The 20,920-nt window shown below is 42.2% G+C and overlaps 1 protein-coding gene across 1 annotated transcript in view; it reads left to right on the top strand.

Moving 5' to 3' along the window:
• The window catches only part of LOC126336075 (secretin receptor-like), a 189,444-nt gene that overhangs the window by 63,448 nt on the left and 105,076 nt on the right, over nt 1-20,920 (top strand). Inside the window, exons 5-7 of the mRNA XM_049999554.1 lie at nt 10,084-10,252; nt 10,520-10,676; nt 14,601-14,731. Coding sequence (XP_049855511.1) covers nt 10,084-10,252; nt 10,520-10,676; nt 14,601-14,731 — 457 coding nt within the window. The remainder of the gene's footprint in view (nt 1-10,083; nt 10,253-10,519; nt 10,677-14,600; nt 14,732-20,920) is intronic.

Genomic DNA, 20,920 nt, shown 5'->3' with positions numbered 1-20,920 from the left:
GTGCCACAAGCTCCTCTTCTCCCCAATTCTATTCAATACCTCCTCATTAGTTATGTGATCTACCGATCTAATCTTCAGCATTCTTCTGTAACACCACATTTCGAAAGCTTCTATTCTCTTCTTGTCCAAACTATTTATCGTCCATGTTTCACTTCCGTACATGGCTACACTCCAAACCAATACTTTCAGAAATGTCTTCTTGACACTTAAATCTGTACTCGTTGTTAACAAATTTCTCATCTTCAGAAACGCTTTCCTTGCCATTGCCAGTCTACATTTTATATCCTCTCTACTTCGACCATCATCAGTTATTTTGCTCCCCAAATAGCAAATCTCCATTACTACTTTAAGTGTCTCATTTCCTAATCTAATTCCCTCAGCATCACCCGACTTAATCCGACAACATTCCATTATCCTCGTTTTGCTTTTGTTGATGTTCTTCTTATAACCTCCTTTCAAGACATTGTCCATATCGTTCAACTGCTCTTCCAAGTCCTTTGCTGTCTCTGACAAAATTACAGTGTCATCGGCGAACCTCAAAGTTTTTATTTCTTCTCCATGGATTTTAATACCTACTCCGAATTTTTCTTTTGTTTCCTTTACTGCTTGCTCAATATACAGATTGAATAACATCGGGGAGAGGTTACATCCCTGTCTCACTCCCTTCCCAACCACTGCCTCCCTTTCATGCCCCTCGACTCTTATAACTGCTATTTGGTTCCTGTACAAACGGTGAACAGCTTTCGCTCCCTCTATTTTACCGCTGCCACCTTTAGAATTTGAAAGAGAGTATTCCAGTCAATATTGGGAAAAGCTTTTTCAAAGTCTATAAATGCTAGAAACGTAGGTTCGCCTTTACTTAATCTGTTTTCTAAGATAAGTCTTCGGGTCAGTATTGCCTCACGTGTTCCAGTGTTTCTACGGAATCCAAACTGATCTTCCCCGAGGCCGGCTTCTACTAGTTTTTCCATTCGTCTGTAAAGAATTCGTGTTAGTATTTTGCAGCTGTGGCTGCACAGATGGTAATTACAAAAATCTTCTACAGCACACAGAGGTATTGCGGCGAAGTTGCATGTGACACTCAGTGTAACATAAAACGTTCAGGAGACTCAACATACCATCTTCTCAAATCATTAAATTACATAAATTACTTCTTATATAGCTATTCTCAATATTTGATGTATACAGTTTATTTAAACGCAAGGTAAATGTTATCATAGTGTCTTCACACCAGTAACAATTACTGTACATTTAAATGAAACATTCATAGTGGATAACGAAGAGGTCGTGATTTTTGTAATGTTGTACGTCCATGACTGAGTATTGTCTTCAATTTTCCGACCGTTGTGCACCTCGCATTTTATTAAAATGGCATCCTCATGACTCAGTATCACAATTTCGAACTTGCCATGTGCTTGGCCGCATTTCGTAGTCTGTGCTGTATGAACTCTGGGTCAAGAATGATAATCAGTGCATTAAGACTGCTTTTGTAATTAGTAACTGTGGCAAACCTTTCGTCTGTTCCTGGTATTTAGAGACCCGAGAATGCTCTGTATATTTCTATACTAGACAGTTCTTCGGAGAACCTCCTAATTCCTTACTGATCAGCCCATCTATTTTCTACATTCTCATGTAGCGCCAAATCGCAAAGGCTTCGATTCTGTTCTGTTCGGGTTTTCCAACAGTCCATGTTTCACTAACATGCGATGCCGTGGCCCAAACTTACATTCTCAGAAATTTCTTCCTGAAATTAAGGCCTGTATTTGATACCAGTAGATTTCTCTTTGCCTGTGCTTGTCTGCTTTTTATATCGTACTTGCTCCGTCCGTCTTAGGTTATTTTGCTGCCAAGGTAGCAGAAATCCTTACCTTCAATTACTTCGTGAACACCAATTACGATGTTACGTTACTTGCTGTTCTAATTACTGCTACTTCTCACTACTTTCGTCTTTCTTCTATTTACTTTCCATCTGTATCTGTACACTTTAAATTTTGCATTCCAGTCAAAACTTGGCGTAAATCTTCATCACTTTCAGTGGGGATAGCAATGTCATAAGCGAATATTTATCCAACTTTTGAACCTTTCTTCAACTTCCGACATCGTTGAGCGCTAAGGGCGAAAAATTACATCTCTGTCTTATAGTCTTTTCAATCCGAACACTTCGTTCCTGGTTTCGCACTCACTCTTATTCTCTCTTGCATCTTGTACATATTCTATGATACCCACCTTTTCCTATACCTTATCCCTGCTTTTTTCAACAGAATTTAGAACATCTTACGGAAACTTTACACTGTCGATTGCTTTTTCCATGTAGACAAATCCTATGAACGTGACTTGAATTTCCTTCACTCCTGCTTTCATCATCAAACGTAACGTCAGAACTGCTTTCTGGTGCCTTATCTTTCCTAAAACCAAACTGATCGTCATCTAACAAATCCTGAATTCTCTTTTCCGTTCGTCTCTGCCTTTTTCTTGTCAGCAACGTGGATGCTTGAACACTTAAGCAGATTGTGCGATAATTCTTGCATTTGTTTGCTCTTGCAGTCTTTGGAATTGTCTGGATGGTGTTTCACCGAAAGTCTGGCAGTGTATCGGTAGTCTCATACGATCTACATACCAATGTCAATAGTCGTTTAGGTGCCACTTCTCCCAGTGATTTTAGAAATTCCGATGGAATGTTATGTACCCCTTCTGCATTATCTGATTTTACGTCCTCCAAACTTCTCTTAAATTATGATTCTAATGATGGATCCCATATCTCTTCAAAATCAACTTCTTTTTCTTCTCTTACCACGTTATGAGACAGTTCCTCTTCCTCGCAGAGGCCTTAGGTGTACTCTTTCCACCTATCAGCCCAGTCTTCGGCATTTAAATGTGGGATTCCCGTTGCACTCTTAATGTTACTGCCATTGCTTTTAATGTGAACGAAGGCGGTATTGATTTTCGAAAACGCTGAGTCAGTCTTTCCAACAATCATTCATTGCTCTATTTTTTTCACATTTTACCCGTGGTCATTTCGCCTTAGGTAGCTGCACTTCCTATTTATTTCATTTCGGTGACTAGTATGAAAGGGTATTGATGACATTTTTGTACTTCCTTCTTTCGTCAACTGAATCATTTTTTTTTTATTACACATGGTTTCATTTCAGTCACCTTCGATGTACCTCTGTTTTTCTTTCCAACTTCTATGATTATCCTTTTTAGAGATGTCCATGTCCTTTCGTAACTTAAAATTGCACTGTCGCTTCCGGTTTTATTTGGTGACCGGCCTTGTGGCCAAGCGGTCCAAAGCTCATTTTTAAATTCTGATTCTAATACTGGATCCCCTATCTCTTCTAAATCGAATAATGTTTCTTCCTCTATCACATCAGACAAATATTCCCTCACATGGAAGCCTTCAGTGTACTCTTTCCCCATGCCTGCTGTTTCCTTTGTATTTAATAGTGGAATTCAGTTGCACTCTTAATGTTACCAACCTTGCTTTAAATTTCCCCGAAGATTGTTTTGACTTTTCTATACGCTGAGTCAGTCTTTCCTACAATCGATTCTCTTTCGATTTCTTCACATTTTTCATGCAGGAATTTTGTCTTAGCTTCCCTGCACTTCCTATTCACTTCCTTCCTCAGCTGCTTGTATTTTTCTATCCCTAAGTTTCCTGGAACATTTTTGTACTTCCTCCTTCCATCGATCAACTGCAGTATTTTTTCTATTACCCCTTGTTTCTTCGTAGTTACCTTCTTCGTACTAATGTTTTAATTTCCAGTTTCTGTGATTGCTCTTTTTAGAGATGTCCATTCCTCTTCAACTGTACTGCCTACTGAGCGAACCCTCATTGCCGTACTATAGCCTTAGAGAACTTCACGTGTATGTCGTCATTCCTTAGTACTTCCGTATCCCACTTCTTTGCGTATTGGTTCTTTCTGACTAATGTCTTAAACTTCAGCCTACTCTTTATCACTACTATATTATGATCTGAGTATATATCTGCTCCTGGGTATGTCTTACAATCTAGTATCTGATTTCCGAATCTCTGTCTGACCATGATGTAATCTAGTTGAAATTTTATCGTATCACCTGGCCTTTTCCAAGTATACCTCTCCCTCTTGTGATTCTTGAACAGAGTATTCGCTATTACTCGCTGAAATTTATTACAGAGCTCAATTAGTCTTTCTCCTCTCTCATTCTTTGTCTCAAGCCAATATTCTCCTGTAACCTTTTCTTCCACTCCTTCCGCTACAACTGCATTCCAATTCCCCATGACTATTAGGTTTTCAGCTCCCTGTATTGCCCTCTCAGCAGCCCCATAAACTTCCTCTATCTACTCATCTTCAGCTTCCGAAGTAGGCATGTATAACTAAGCTTTAGTTGCCGCCGTTGATTTGCAAGAGATTCTGATTAGAACAACCCTTTCACTGACCTGTTGACGGCAACAAACTATCTGCGCTGCCTTCCTATTCATAGCGAATCGTACTCCTGCTATACTCTGTTCTGTTGCTGTTGGTATTACCCTATACTCTTCTGACCGGAAAGCCTTGACTTCTTTCCATATTAATTCACTGCCCCCTAATATACCTAAATTGACCCTATGAATTTAAATTTTCAAATTTTCAAGCTTCCCTGCCACATTGGAGTTTCCGACATTCCACGCTCCGGCTCGTATGACGTTATCCTTTAGTTAGTTATTCAACTCGTTTCTCATGGTCACCTCCTACTTGGCAGTCCCCTCCCGGAGATTCGAATAAGGAGCTGGAATCTTTTGCCAATGGAGAAATTATCATCTATCGCTTATATCCCCTCATTAGTCCGAAGTAGACAGACTTACTCGTATAGCATAACACGCAGTGTGCCAGCTTGTGTGACAGCGAGGTGAGCCAGACCCTGAGTGAATTAGACTGGCTTATTACCGACCGTGGGCTGGTACACGGGGCTGCCGAATGTAATTTTTAGACGGTTTTCCGCGTTCGTTTAGGCAAATGCTCTGCTGATCCCCAAATTCCTCGTCAGACCATACGATACACAAACTGTTGAACTACGATAACATCCAAAAAAGTACAACTGTCTTCAGAGAAATGGCGCACACGATTTCTCTCGCTTAGGTTACCTTGACGACTGTGGCATTACGAAGGGCTTTCTACCACATTCGTAAAATTTGAAATAAAATTTGGCAAATCCTGAAGAAACGGGTCAGTACTAGGGGGGATGAAGGCTAGGGGAAAGAAGAGTTAGACTGAAATAGCTTTTTACGTTAGTACATTCGTCACCACTGCTGTACAATGTTGTCCTTGGCATATCGCTTGTTTTATTACGAAATCAAACGTTAATATTTCTTGTACTACCCAGTAAGCATCTTGGTGTTCTTATTCATCTTCGAGTAAGTCAGTGTCATATCCAAGTGTCGTTAGTATTTCTCCACCACACATATGATTTAAAATCACATCCAAATAGAGCTTGGTTCGTTCGTTTTATCCGGTGTTATTACTAACGTTATATTTCATTCAGACAGATACGTCGCAGTATGTTGAGCTGCTTATTTAAGCCACTTAAAACGTCTATACTATAATAATTCCAATTCGGGAACACATACGGAAAATAATCGTGCCAAAATATTACGGGACTTCCGTAAATAAAATTATAATGATAGTAATATAGATGAGGTTAATAGCAGTATTAATGGAAATTTCGGAATTTACGACTAGAATAAGGTGTTGTTAGTATAACACCTCTGCATTTATATATAATCAAAAATATGACATGCAGTAACTTTCTACTACCAAATGGTTCAAAACATTGCTGGTTTAGTACAATGCTGATTGAAAAGTTAGTGAATAATACGTATGCTGAAATGAAAAGTAATCATTCACCAATTCCTTCGTGTGAGAACATACACTGAAGAGCCAAAGAAACTGGTACACCTGCCTAATATAGTGAAGAGCCCCCACCAGCACGCAGAAGTATCGTAACACGACGTGGCATGAAGGGACTAATGTATGAAGTAGTGCTGGAAGGAACGGACACCATGAATCCTGCAGGGCTGTCCATAAATCCGTAAGAGCCCGAGAGGCTGGAGATCTCTTCTGAACACCGAGATGGCACCTTAGATATACTGAATAACGTTCAGGTCTGGGGAGTTTGATGGTCAGCGGAATGTTTAAACTCAGAAGAGTGTTTCAAAATGTTCAAATGTGTGTGAAATCTTATGGGACTTAACTCCTAACGTCATCAGTCCCTAAGCTTACACACTGCTTAACCTAAACTATCCTAAGGACAAACACACACACCCATGCCCGCCCGAGGCAGGACTCGAACCTCCGCCCAGACCAGCCGCACGGTCCATAAGAAGAGTGTTTCTGGAGCCACTCTGTAGCAATTCTGGACGATTGGGGCGACGCATTGTCCTGCTGGAATTGCGAAAGTCCGTTGGAATGCACAGACACTTTGTGTTTGTAACACTAATCCAACAGAATTTATCATAAATATTTTCAGTAAACAATAATGATTAGGCCACTACTGGATGCAAATGATCAGACAGGATGCTTACGTGCGTGTCACCTGTCAGACCTGTATCTAGACGTATCAGGGATCTCATATACTCCAAATGTACAGGCCCTACACCATTACAGAGCGTCCACCAGCTTGAACAGACCCCTGCTGACATGCAAGGTCCATGGATTCATAAGGTTGTCTCCACACCCGTACACGACCATCCGCTCGACACAAATTGAAACGAGACTCGTCCGGGCAGGCAACGTTTTTTGCCATCAACAGTTCAGTGTCTGTGTTGACGGCCCAGGCGAGGCGTAAACCTTTGTGCCATGCAGTCATCAAGGTACAGGAGTGGGCCTTCGGCTCCGAAAGCCCATATCGATGATGTATCGTCGGACGGTTGGCACGCTGACACTTGTTGATGGCCAAGCAATGAAATCTGCAGCAATTTGCGGAAGGATTGCACTTCTGTCACGCTGAATGATTCCCTTCTGTCGTCGTTGACCCCATTCTTGCAGTATCTTTTCCTGGTATCAGCGATGTTTGAGATTTGACGTTTTACTGGATTCCTGATATTCACAATACACTCGTGAAATGGTCGCACGGGAAATTCCCCACTTCATCGCTACCTCGGCGATACTGTGTCCCATTGCACGTACGCCAACTGTAGCACCTCGTTCAAACTGACTTAAATCATGATACCTAACAATTGTAGCAGCAGTAACAGATGTAACAACTGCGCCAGGTAATTGTCTTATATAGGCGTTGCCGACGGCAGCGCCTTATTCTGGCTGTTTACATATCTCTGTATTTGAATACGCATGCCTGTACCAGTTTGTTCGGCTCTTCTTTGTACATTTCACGCACTATTGAAGAATATACGGAGGGTAATGGGTGTAAGTGCCGATATTTTTGTATGTGGTGCCTAAATATTTATATACATCGGTGTGTTGATTGTTTTCCTCTCCGTCAAAAAGTCATCCGACAAACACATCACAATTGTGGGTGCTGATGGTTCCCGCACTGTCGTATCTGCTCCACTAAAAGTGAGTGGGTCGTGTTCATATTGCTCATTGTCCACGAATGGCAGGGTTCTGGGTTCGACTGCCAGTATAGACTAACAATTCTGCGTCGGTGTCTTCAAACTTTAACATCTGACCTGCTGTCCAGGGGAAGAGAAGCAATAGTGATTTGCTCTTGCCACATATCGTGGGAGATATTACCCAGTCTAAATACATGCAGCTTGTAATAGCTACAATTATTGGTGCGTAAATGTTGCTCAATACTCCGTCCTCAGTCACCAACAGAAATATCTTCACTTATACCCATTACAGTGTGTGTTTGTATTACTAATGCAACAGAATTTACCTCAAATATTTTCAGTAAAAAATAATAAGCAGACGACTACTGTCATTAAGGATGTACCTAATAAAATGAAAGTGTATAAGCAACATTTTCAAGTGAAATATATTTTCTTTTGAATGTATTGATAGTACAGGGGCTGCAGTTAAGCAACTTTTCGGAAAAACCTCTGTTTCTAGCAGTACTAGTGCCGCATGGTGTGCAGAAGAGCTCCTCTGGAAAGTAGGAGAGAGTTACTGAGAGATGCAAAGTTATGAGTCCGCGGCGTGAGTCGTGCTTAGATTGGTCATTGTCCACAAATGGCAAGGTTCAGGGTTGTACTGCCAGTCTGACATACAGTTTTATTCTACCAGGTAGTGTAAAAGAACGCACACTCCACTACCGGCTTCAGAAAACATCGCTCTTGTGCAACGCAGCTAGCTCTTTATTCGCACGAAGTAATGGCCGCTATCGACAGGGGATCTCAAGTTGATTCCGTATTTCTAGATTTCCGGAAAGCTTTTGACACCGTTCCTCACAAGCGACTTCTAATCAAGCTGCTGAGCTATGGGGTATCGTCTCAGTTGTGCGACTGTATTCGTGATTTCCTGTCAGGAAGGTCGCAGTTTGTAGTAATAGACGGCAAATCATCGAGTAAAACTGAAGTGATATCAGGTGTTCCCTAGGGAAGCGTCCTGGTACCTCTACTGTTCCTGATCTATATAAATGACCTGGGTGACAATCTGAGCAGTTCTCTTAGACTGTTCGCAGATGATGCTGTAATTTACCGTCTAGTAAGGTCATCCGAAGACCAGTATCAGTTGCAAAGCGATTTAGAAAAGATTGCTGTATGGTGTGTCAGGTGGCAGTTGACGCTAAATAACGAAAAGTGTGAGATGATCCACATGAGTTCCAAAAGAAATCCGTTGGAATTCGATTACTCGATAAATAGTACAATTCTCAAGGCTGTCAATTCAACTAAATACCTGGGTGTTAAAATTACGAACAACTTCAGTTGGAAGGACCACATAGATAGTATTGTCGGGAAGGCGAGCCAAAGGTTGCGTTTCATTGGCAGGACACTTAGAAGATGCAACAAGTCCACTAAAGAGACAGCTTACACTACACTCGTTCGTCCTCTGTTAGAATATTGCTGCGCGGTGTGGGATCCTTGCCAGGTGGTATTGACGGAGGACATCGAAAGGGTGCAAAAAAGGGCAGCTCGTTTTGTATTATCACGTTATAGGGGAGAGAGTGTGGCAGATATGATACACGAGTTGGGATGGAAGTCATTACAGCATAGACCCTTTCGTCACGGCGAGACCTTTTCACGAAATTTCAGTCACCAACTTTCTCTTCCGAATGCGAAAATATTTTGTTGAGCCCAACCTACATAGGTAGGAATGATCATCAAAATAAAATAAGAGAAATCAGAGCTCGAACAGAAAGGTTTAGGTGTTCGTTTTTCCCGCTCGCTGTTCGGGAGTGGAATAGTAGAGAGCTAGTATGATTGTGGTTCGATGAACCCTCTGCCAAGCACTTAAATGTGAATTGCAGAGTAGTGATGTAGATGTAGATGTAGATGTAGATTTACTGTGGAAGAAGAGTCATTGTCACCTATATATGTGTGAGTTGTTACATTATGTATTGTGTGTATTAAACTGGAGACATAGAAACGACGGAGAGGCTTCATCCCGCAATAGCCCTCAGTGGTTCACGGCCCCGCCATTGCCCACAACAAACCACCCACTTCATCACCACCCCACACCGAACTCAGTGTTATTGTGCTGTTGGTCCCACAGTGGTCCACACGGTAACCTCTCATACCACAGAAGTGTAACCCCAAATGTTGGCTTGGTAGAGTAATTATGGCGTACGCGTACCTGGATATGGCGTTTGCGCAGCAATCGCCGACACATTGTAACTGAGGCCGAATAAGGGGAACCAGCCAGCATGCGCCGAGAAAGATGGAAAACCGCCTTAAAAATGACAGACTGGCAATCACAGCGGACCTCGTGCCCTGGGGAAGCAGCGCGATGGACCGCGTGGCTAGACGGGGGGGGGGGGGGGGGGGGGGGGGGGGGTTGTCACATTAGATTTTTCTTGCTCAATCCACAGTGACCAGTATTTCCGAACATGCCAGCCGAGGGACACGCAGTTATAAACTGAGGAGGTAATGCCAGCTCACCTAAACGCTAATTGCAAATACTCACTGCAAAGTGTCTTTGTCTCGCCTATGACCCGTGCCCGTGGCTTCAGGCGACTGCGCTGCCCGCGGTACCGGCTGTACATGCACCTGTTCGCCTCGTTCATCTTCCGCTCCCTGATGGGGCTGCTCAAGGACGCGCTATTCGTCGACGGCGTCGGTCTCGCGTCAGACGTCGCTTACAACGAAGACGGACACATCGTCTTCCTTACTAACAGCACCGTAAGTACTTGTTAACGGTTACTTCCACTATGAGCACAGCTCAGTACTACTAATTAGTGTTACAGAGCTACTAAAACTGCTTCCTGTCTCCGGAAAATAGTAGTCTCACTTTGCTCTTAACATTTCACTTTACAAAAATAAAAGGAAGGGGACATAGCAAGGAAAAGGGGGTAGCACAACGTTACGTGCCGTCCAGTGAGGTGTACGACTCCTCAGTGGAGCGCTACCTGTAGCTCAGCAGTGCCGCGTGTTGTTGTGCTGCCGCAGCACTGGCGCTGCAAGCTGGTGACGAGCCTGTGGCAGCTGTCGATCGCGGCCAACTTCTCGTGGATCCTGGCGCAGGGTCTCTACCTGCACAACCTGGTGGTGTTCGCGCTGCCCGCCCACGCCGGGCGCGTCGCCAGCTACGTCGCTCTGGGTTGGGGTAAGTACTGCAGAGCGTCCCACTGCACGAGCCTGCCTCTGCCACCAACTCTAGTCGAACGCTTTTCGCCCTTACGAAATTGATAACGTCCCACGTCAGTTAGAGATTCAGTTACATAACTACACTATTGGCCATTAAAATTGCTACCCCACTAAGGTGACGTGCTACAGACGCGAAATTTAACCGACAGGAAGAAGATGCTGTGATATGCAAATGATTAGCTTTTCAGAGCATTCACACAAGGTCGGCGCCGGTGGCGACAGCACAACGTGCTGACATGAGGACAATTTCTAACCGATTCCTCAAACACAAACAGCAGTTGACTGGCGTTGCCTGGTGAAGCGTTGTTGTGATGCCTCGTGTAAGGAGGAGAAATGCGTACCATCACGTTTCCGACTTTGATAAAGGTCCGATTGTAGCCTATCGCGATTGCGGTTTATCGTATCGCGACATGGCTGCTCGCATTGGTCGAGATCCAACGACTGTTAGCAGAATATGGAATCTGTGGGTTCAGGAGGGTAATACTGAAAGCCATGCTCGATCCCAATGACCTCGTATCACTAGTAGTCGAGATGACATGCATCTTATTCGCATGGCTGTAAAGGTTCGTGCAGCCACATCTCGATCTCTGAGTCGACAGATGGAGACGTCTGCAAGACAACAACCATTTTTACGAACAGTTCGACGACGTTTGCAGCAGCATGGACTATCAGCTCGGAGATCATGGCTGCGGTTACCCTTGACGCTGCGTCACAGAAAGGAGCGCCTGCGATGGTGTACTCAACGACGTACTTGGTGCATGAATGGCAAAACGTCATTTCTTCGGACGAATCCAGGTTCTGTTTACAGCACCATGATGGTCGCATTTGTGTTTGACGACATGCGGTGAACGGACATTGGAAGCGTGTATTCGCCATACTGGCATATTATCCGGCGTGATGGTATGGGGTACCATTGTTCACACGGCTCGGTCACATCTTGTTCGCTTTGAAGTCCTTTTGAACAGTGGACGTTACATTTGAGATGTGTTATGACCCGTGGCTCTATCCTTCATTCGATCCCTGCGAAACCCTACATTTCAGCAGGATAACGCACGGCCGCATGTTGCAGGTCCTGTACGGGGCTTTCTGGATACAGAAAATGTCAGACTGCTGCCCTGGCCAGCACATTGTCCAGATCTCTCACTAACTGAAAACGTCTTGTCAATGGTGGCCTAGCAACTGGCTCGTCACAACACCCCAGTCACTACTCTTGACGAACTGTGGTATCGTGTTGAAGCTGCATAGGCAGCTCTACCTGTATACGCCATCCAAGCTCTGTTTGACTCAATGACCAGGCGTATCAAGGCGGTTATTACGGCCACAGGTGGTTGTTCTGGGTACTGATTTGTCAGGATCTATGCATCCAAACTGCGTGAAAATGTGATTACATGTCAGTTCTAGTACAATATATATGTCCAATGAATATCCGTTTATCATTTGCATTTTTTCTTGGTGTAGCAATTTTAATGACCAGTAGTGTATTTGTTAGGGTGTTAACTCCAAAGGAAGCGTCCCTTATCGAGCCAGAAGGAAACGTTCTGTGTAAGGAGATTTATGCTCATGAACCACGAAAACGACATTGTCTTGTTTTAAGGCAAGACAGCCCACTAGGTTATAGCACAATATGGTGACAAACTAACAACAATTTAACTGTTTAAATAATAAATGTGTCGTAACTTCACTTTTCATTTATTTACTTTTGGAAACTACAGAAATCTCGACTCTATAGCTATTTTACAGTGAATCGTTATCATCCTATAGTAATGAGTCAGACTGCATGCCATTACTAGAGGATGATTCTGAATGACTTACAGCGAAATTCCAATAGTTTCCAAAAGAAAGTAAAATGACAGTGAAATGTCTAAACTGGTATCATGTCGCCCTGCTAGTACCACTGGGGTCTATGTGACTCCATAAGAACATTGTAAATGTACGGGGTGTTCAAAAAGTCTCTCCGCAGTGCAGTATGTTTGCTAGCGGCGCGTGCCGTATGATTGTTCGCCTGCCTGGGTTTATCCCCTTCAAGTAGATTCTCTCAACATTCCACTGTTTCGTTCATCTCAGCCAGCGTCAGGAGTATCGTCGGTGTGTCTCATTATGTGTTGAAGTGAATGTTTAAGTTAAGTTCCTTTGTTCGTTTGCTTCGTTTTTGTCACTGGTAAAATGGTAACCATTGAAGAACGTGTTTATAGTCGAACAACGGACACAACATTCCCACATCGCGATACTGTGCGAGATTTGATTAATAAATTTCGAACTGCTGGTTAAGTGACAGATGCGCCGAGAAGTGGTCATCCTAGCATTTTGTCTGAGGATAAACTACTCGATATTTCCGATAAAGTTGTCCATGAGTCCCTAGAAACCAGTAAGAAAACTTGCCCAGGAAATCTATGTTAGTGTGGGAATGGCCCACACAGCTGTAAGGAAAAGATTAGAACTTTTCCCATACAAAGTGACAATCGTGCAAGAACTGAAAATACTGATGATAGTAACAGACTGCACTATTGTCAACTGTTCAAAAATTTCGTTCAACAAAATGAAGGGATATTCTTAACGAAAATTTTTTCACTGATGAGGCGTGGTTTCATTTATCCTGGTGCACGAACTCGCACATATGTGAAGTACTGCAAATCTATTGTGTTTTCATGAGGTACCAATTCAATCTGTGAAAACACGACTTTGGATTGCAAGTTCTAGACGTCGGATTGTGGGTCCCATCTTTTCAAACGAAACAATAAACGCACACTGATACTGCAGTGATATTCTGTACCCATTCATAGGAGAACTTGTGTTAAGTGAGATACTGAACGGTTATTTTCAACAAGATGGTGCAACCGCACATACAGCTCGCGTTTCAATGTCACTACATGTTGATGTTTTTGGTTATTGCATAATTTCACAGGGTCTTTGGCCTCCACGATCGCCTGACCTAACGCCACATGACTTTCTCTTCTGGGGTGCAGCGAAAGTAACTCCATATGAAAACCATCCAAAATCCATAGATGAATTGAAAACTGCAATATCCACTTTCACTGCTTCTGTTGCAGAAGAAATGTTACAGCTTGTGTTTGGAAACATGATTAGACGAATTGAATTGTGTATTCAACAACAGGGTGGACATTTTCAACACAGAATGTGAAAATTTGTAAGTAAAAATGAATATTCAATAAATTAATAACTTGTATTTCACTGCGTTTCATTTCGGTATGTTCACTGCGGCATATGGCACGCGCGGCTAAAAATCTTACGGCACTGCGGAGAGACTTTTTGAACACCCCGTATTTCTCCCTTATTTACAAAACTGTTAATTTTAAAATATGTCACTTTCTGCCTTTGAGTCACATGTACCCAATCATGGTTTCCTCAGTTTCATATTTGTTAAAAATTACAATTTATTTATGTTTTTGTCCACTGAATATCACTGGGTTAGTAGATCCCAGTTTTTTTCTTTTGTTTCCTGGATGTAACATCTATAAGAACTGAATGATATCTGTCACAATGAGCAGCTGTAATGTATGATTTTATTTTAATTCATTAAAATAACGCCAATATATCCTGTGGAAATTGCTTGGGGTCATGACCCAAGTGGTACGAAGTGAAACAAAAAAGTCTTCTTAGCCGGAGAGTTAAACAATTATAAACCCCGTGACTCCCAAGAATAATGAAATTATGAAGCCAATTTAATTATTTAGGATTGATCTGCAACATGATGAGTCCCTATCAGGGAAACGAATATGTAGTCAATGGTTGTTAAAGCAAATCGAAGGATATGTATAATTGGTCCAAATATCTCTGCACTGCCCTCCCTCTGCTTCTCTCGGAGTTCCGATGCTGAATGACCTATTGAAGATTTATTCCAGACTTTTGCTGATATTTTTCTCAGGAGCGCCCGTCGCGGTGGTGGCGACGTGGGCCGTAGCCCGCCTGGAGCTGGAGGACACACTGTGCTGGACCACCAACCAGCAGTCGCGCGTCTTCCTGCTGCTGCAGCTGCCCATGGCCTGCTCCGTGCTGGTAACCCAGTCTCACTCACTGATATTGCTACAATGTGTGTTAAGAATAGTATCCAGAAGCACGTGTGACTGCAAAGTGAATATTAACTCCACTGTGTAGTTTGAGTACTGAATCGTAATAACATCATTTCTGAATCACGTAAGTGTAGTTCCAAATCATGACTGCATTCAGGTACTTTAAATTCGGGTGTAGCATGACCCTGTCATTGTAAAAGAACTCATCCCGATATCAGTGATAAGAAGTTTTAGGAAACCGTAAATCTGATGTACACGGACGATCAAGAGGGAAAGGAACCCCAGATACCAAGAATGCTCTCCTATTATCTTAACCATTACAGTAACTAACTTGATCATTTTAGATAAAGTGCTTAAAATAACATGGACAGTCGTCTAACCATCAAATTCGAGTCAAGAACACTGGACGAGAAAAGACGTTAGGCGTTCAGAAAAGAAAAACAGCATGCAAACTGTGTTTACCAGTGAAAAAAGTGCATTTTGAAGACATATATCCGCGCGGGATTCACCGAGTGGTCTCAGGCGCTGCAGTCATGGACTGTGCGGCTGGTCCCGGCTGAGGTTCAAGTCCTCCCTTGGGCATGGGTGTATGTGTTTGTCCTTAGGATAATTCAGAGTAAGTAGTGTGTAATCTTAGGGACTGATGACCTCAGCAGTTAAGTCCCATAAGATTTCACACACATTTGAACAAAGTCATGTAGCCGGCCGTTGTGGTCTCGCTGTTCTAGGCGCGCAGTCCGGAACCGTGCGACTGCTACGGTCGCAGGTTCGAATCCTGCCTCGGGCATGGATGTGTGTGATGTCCTTAGGTTAGTTAGGTTTAAGTAGTTCTAAGTTCTAGGGGACTGATGACCACAGCAGTTGAGTCCCATAGAGCTCAGAGCCATTTGAATTTGAACACTCAGATGTTATGTCCCTTAGTGCTCAGAACCATTTGAACCATTTTGAAAGACATTTACCAGACCGAGATTCTCATCTTCCGACAATCCAAGGAATCAGAGAGATAATTCAGTCACTAATAAATAACAAAGCACCTGGAAACGGCGGCGTTATTGCAGACTGTGAAAAATGGATGTGGTCATAAGAAGAATGCATGCATTTTCTGAAGATAACACGGAAAACGGGAACAATTCCACAGGACTGGAAGAAAACCATTACATATCTGTTGCATATTCAAGCTTCTATGCAAAGCTCTCTTAAACATAACTGAACAACAAATAGATCATTTGACTGGTGAATACCAAGCAGGCTCCAGGAAAGGTATATCGTGTGTTATGCAGATTTGGTGTCTGGAGGCAATATTATTAATAAGTCGAAACCAACACCTATGTCTCCTTTGTGGATATAGAAGGGGAGGCGTGTGACTTTGTTGACAGACAAACCGGTTTGGACATTTTAGAACATCTGAGAGGAGAGAGACAGACTTGAGAACTAGTCTACCGGACCTTCAAAGACAACGTTACGTGGCAGTCTTGGGGCCCCAAAACGACCAATAACGTATAACACTATACTCTGCACCGTTTGTGTACTGACACTATATTTATAACCAATTATGGTATTTAGATGCAGTTTAATGTTACCCTCAGTGAGAATTTTTGCAGAATTGACCCATAAATGCCTAAAGGGTTTTGCTTATCGGACATGAAATTGAAGTTAAGTAATCAGAAGAAAAAAAAAATCAGATAATATCTTATTATGGTGTTACAATGGGTTTTGAAGAAAGGACTGGACCCCTGGATTGGAATCGTCATTCACCATTTATTGCACAGAATGTGATTTATTGATAAAATATTTCCGAATTAAGACAAGCAATAAAATTTACATGGAAATGTAAAGGTTCTTTAAACTGAATCAGATTTACGATTTTAAAACAACAATTCAACAACATAAGGCTTTCAGATAGAAAAAATACAATAATTTAATTTAAAGGAACTTCAAAATTTGTTTGGATGACGTCAAAACAACCCCTTAGAGGGGAAGAGATCAGTAAGTAAATACCTCATTTCACATGAACCAATTAATGACAGTTTTAGCAATTAATAAACTGTCGAACGAATAATGAAAATCCCAAAAATGTATTTGCAAGAAATAACAAGCCCCATGGGGCACAATCAGGCTGATAATAATTCGCCCATAGAAGTAAAACGTTAATGGCAATAAAAGGCAAGAACTCGAGCCAGGAATACAAGGGGATATCTGCTATTAGCAGCACTCTTAGTGAGTACCATAGGCGAAATTCTTCACGCCGATCAGCATTTTTAGGAAACAGTTAACATATGAACCTTTCTTTCTTCCTTTCATAAATATAAAAACACAACAACAGTAAAATATATACCGATCTCAATATACAACCCGAAGGTACGATAATATAGAAAATCTAAACCCTTTTCTTTAACATAAACTTTGGTGACGCTTGGAGCGCACACGCTTAAAAGCAAACACTCGAAATCTGTGTCAAACACCTTGAGGGTTGATACAAAACAAATACAGCTTATCTTGTATATGAAGTGACAAAATTTCGACAAAGTGTACAAAATATAAATTACAGACGCGTGTGGGGCTAAAGCCAAATCATGTGAACAACCCAAGGAAATTTAAAATGTATGGGTCCAATCTACATTAAAATTTGTCACAAATCTAATTAACAAAATATCTAGTTGTAAATCTGCCTTACGGTTATTGCTTATATAGCTCAGAGGCAACACCCGAAACTCCCTAGAAAATATCTGGCGGAATAACAAGGCTGTCGAATCCGACCTCTGCTCGGCAATACACAGTGCTGCCTGGAACAGACTAAATACCAGTACTGAGAGACGGTCAAACAACAAATACCCACAATGAACACAGATTGTCAAGATAACAATATAAGTGAAATAACTCAAACCATGGCGCGGAGAACCTGAATTACTATTCAGCACAAGAGCCTCCTCCCCCCCCCCCCCCGCCCCCCGCCTGAACTAGACGGATCTTGAAATCAAACTGCGCAATAAATGATGAATATGAATTCAGATTATACGAGAAAACAGGAAACTGCACTTAAACCAACTTCGGCGTAATCAGACCGGCAGATATGGAGGCCAGGAAACATGTCGAAATAAACCGACGTAAGCGCAGGACAATCACCTTAACGCAGTTCGAAGAGTCCACATCCGACAGCATAAATTCTTCAGTTACCAGATGAGTGAACCAGGTCCACACGGGAACAGCCATCAAGGCCCCAAAGCGCCTAGAATCCCCGCCTAGTCCGCAACGCACCACGAGTGCTGCCGACGCCAAATCGGGGACCACTGCTCGAGTCACTTGCTGGGCTTGTACTGCTCTCACTTTCCTCCAGCGACCCCCTTTTTCTGTCCGCCTTAGAGAGCCACTTGGAGAACCGAGGCACAACCGACTTCCGAAGATCAAAGGAGAGGGCAAGGATCGATATACAGTGATACGCCAAGGCTCAGAACACAACATCTCAGGCAATGTTTCTTGGCGAAAAATCTGATCCTTTTGAAGACCGTACAGGAATTCGACAAGCATATGGCCTCTCACCGAATCTGTGTCGGACAAAGTCATCAGAGAAAGGGGAAAAGAAATTCAGGGTACGAACAGCAGGCCGGTCGGAGTGGCCGAGCAGTTCTAGGCGCTACAGTCTGGAACCGCGCGACCGCTACGGTCGCAGGTTTGAACCCTGCCTCGAGCATGGATGTTTGTGATGTCCTTAGGTAAGATAGGTTTAAGTAGTTCTAAATTCTAGGGGACTGATGAACTCAGCAGTTATGTCCCATAGTGCTCAGAGGCGTTTGAACGAACATCGGAACGGAGAATCAAAGTGATGTTTGCATATTTTACTGACGATCTAGTTGCCTTCACTATCTCTAGTGAGGAAACCAAATACACCATGCAGAAGGTAAACGAGATAACATCAAAGACAGGATTCAAAAAATCATACGAAAAGATGGAAAATTTAGGAAAAGTACATCAGAAGATTCCTACCAAAATGCGAAATTTGGGAAAATTTCATTCACGTCTTCTTTAAGAGAAATAGTTTCATCACAGGGACACAACACTAGAGCCAATTTAAAGAGAGCCCCTAGCTTCATTAAGTACGCAGAATATCACAGAATCACTAAAATAAACGAGAAATATACCGTAATGCGAAACTTCCGCATTACTAGACAGCTGTCTTGGCTTAATCACTATATGCCTGAGAAGTAATCCATAGCAGACACTTCATAAATTAATTAAAATAAACGGATGAGAGAAAAGTCTAAGACAAATTTATAGTTCCAATAAGATCAATATATGGATTAAAAGAAAAACTGCAGACCCAAACAAAGCAATAAACAATTTCACTGATGCAGTACATGGAAGACGCTTGATGTTCTTTGGTCACATCTGGCAGAATGGAGACCACTAATTTAAAAAAATGCTACTTAAGACAATGTATGATAAAAAAGAGGTAAAAATCGTTTTCTTAGAAGAAATGAAGCAGGAATTTCAAGATATCAGTGCCTCAGAATACACCAACAGAGAACGCAAACCCTTTGGAATCCTAGTAGCAAACCACACATTCGCAGAGAAAGTTGAAACAGCCATTGCAAAACTGTGGACAGTGGTGCACAAGAAAAACACATAAAATTCATGATTTTGGGGAACGTAGAAGAAAAGGAAGCTGTCAGGCCAAGTTAACAAGCTCAGGAACGTCTTCTGACTGGGCATAAGGAACAAAGAATAAAATAACCATGAAAACTCTGTAGTGAAAGCAGAGGAAGTAGAAAAACGGAAAAGAAGAAACCAGAGGTTTCTGGTCATGTACATTTTGAGGAGGTAAGCGAATAAGGAATTTTATATGAAGATACTAAAAAGGGAGTAAAAAATCATTATTCGGAAGAAGTGACACATTAGTATGACTGCAGAAATCAATCTGATAAGACGGTAAGTACAAAAGTGCGCAACGGCATCTTTATTCAGAAAAAATATGATGCCAGACAACTATTAAGCAACAATTCTGCACTGTTTTGTTACTTTTATTAAGATGGTTGTGTGTCCTTAAAACACCATATGATGGTAGAGAGTGTAAGACGATTATTTACATGCATATTAAGACAAAGGACAAGGGAGAAAGCAAAAATCAAAGATGAATGAAAAAGGGGAAAAAAAGGAGATATCTGTTAACCAAAGCTGCGTTGTGATAATAAGCCTGAAACAACGTTCTCCCCCCCCCCCCCCCCCCCCAGTGTTTAACGCTGAACCTATGGCATACAGTTAAAAACGATCGGCAACTGCTTCGGACGCTTTCCACGAAACCGAAAAGAAGGTCTATCATAATCTGATTCACTTTATACTTCGACTCATAATGCGAGCCGCAAATACTTCAAGATTGCGCCACACACAGATCATGTTGTTGCTGGAGTCTTCAGTCCGAAGATTGGTTTGATGCAGCTCTCCATGCTACTGTATCCTGTACAAGGCTTATTATCTCCTAATAACTATTTTCACTTACATCCTCCTCAATCTGCTAGCTGTAATCATACTTAAACTAACTTATGCTAGAACAACGCACACACTCACGCCAATGGGAGGACACGAACCCAGGTACAAGGGGCAGCGTAATTCGTGACATGGCACATCAAACGGCGAGGCCTCTCCGCGGGGTTGTGTTCTACCAACCGAGACCCTCTTTACTCAGATTGTGCAACAAATTTATTTTGGCCAAAATTATGTTCAGTACCTCTTCATTAATTAAGTGGTCATCCCTTTAACGTCCAGCACCACATTGGGGTTCAATTCTCTTCTTGTCTAATCGGCTCATCGTTCATGTTTCACTTCCATACATGGCTACACTCCATTCAAATTCTTTCAGAAAAATCTTCCTAACAATTAAATCAATATTCGATGTTAAAAAATTTCTCTTCTTCAAAAACGCTTTTTTTTGCTATTACCAGACTCCATTTTATATCCTACTTCACCATCATCAGCTATTTTGCTGCCCAAACAGCAAAATCATCTACTACTTTAAACCACCAAGCTGCCTTCCATTAAAATTGTGGAATGCTCTCAACGACTGTGATACGTCTTTCAAAGTGATGGAGCATAACAGTCAATCGCCCTTTCCTTTCAAGCTTTATCAATGGAAATCTAAATTTCAGCTAGTGACTAGCCATTAACAATGTCAAAAAATACAAGG

This window comes from Schistocerca gregaria, chromosome 2 (genome assembly GCF_023897955.1).
Source record: "Schistocerca gregaria isolate iqSchGreg1 chromosome 2, iqSchGreg1.2, whole genome shotgun sequence".
Taxonomy (NCBI): Eukaryota; Metazoa; Arthropoda; class Insecta; order Orthoptera; family Acrididae; genus Schistocerca; species Schistocerca gregaria.
The sequence above is the reverse complement of the archived record's forward strand: the minus strand, read 5'-3'. Positions and strand labels throughout refer to the sequence as shown.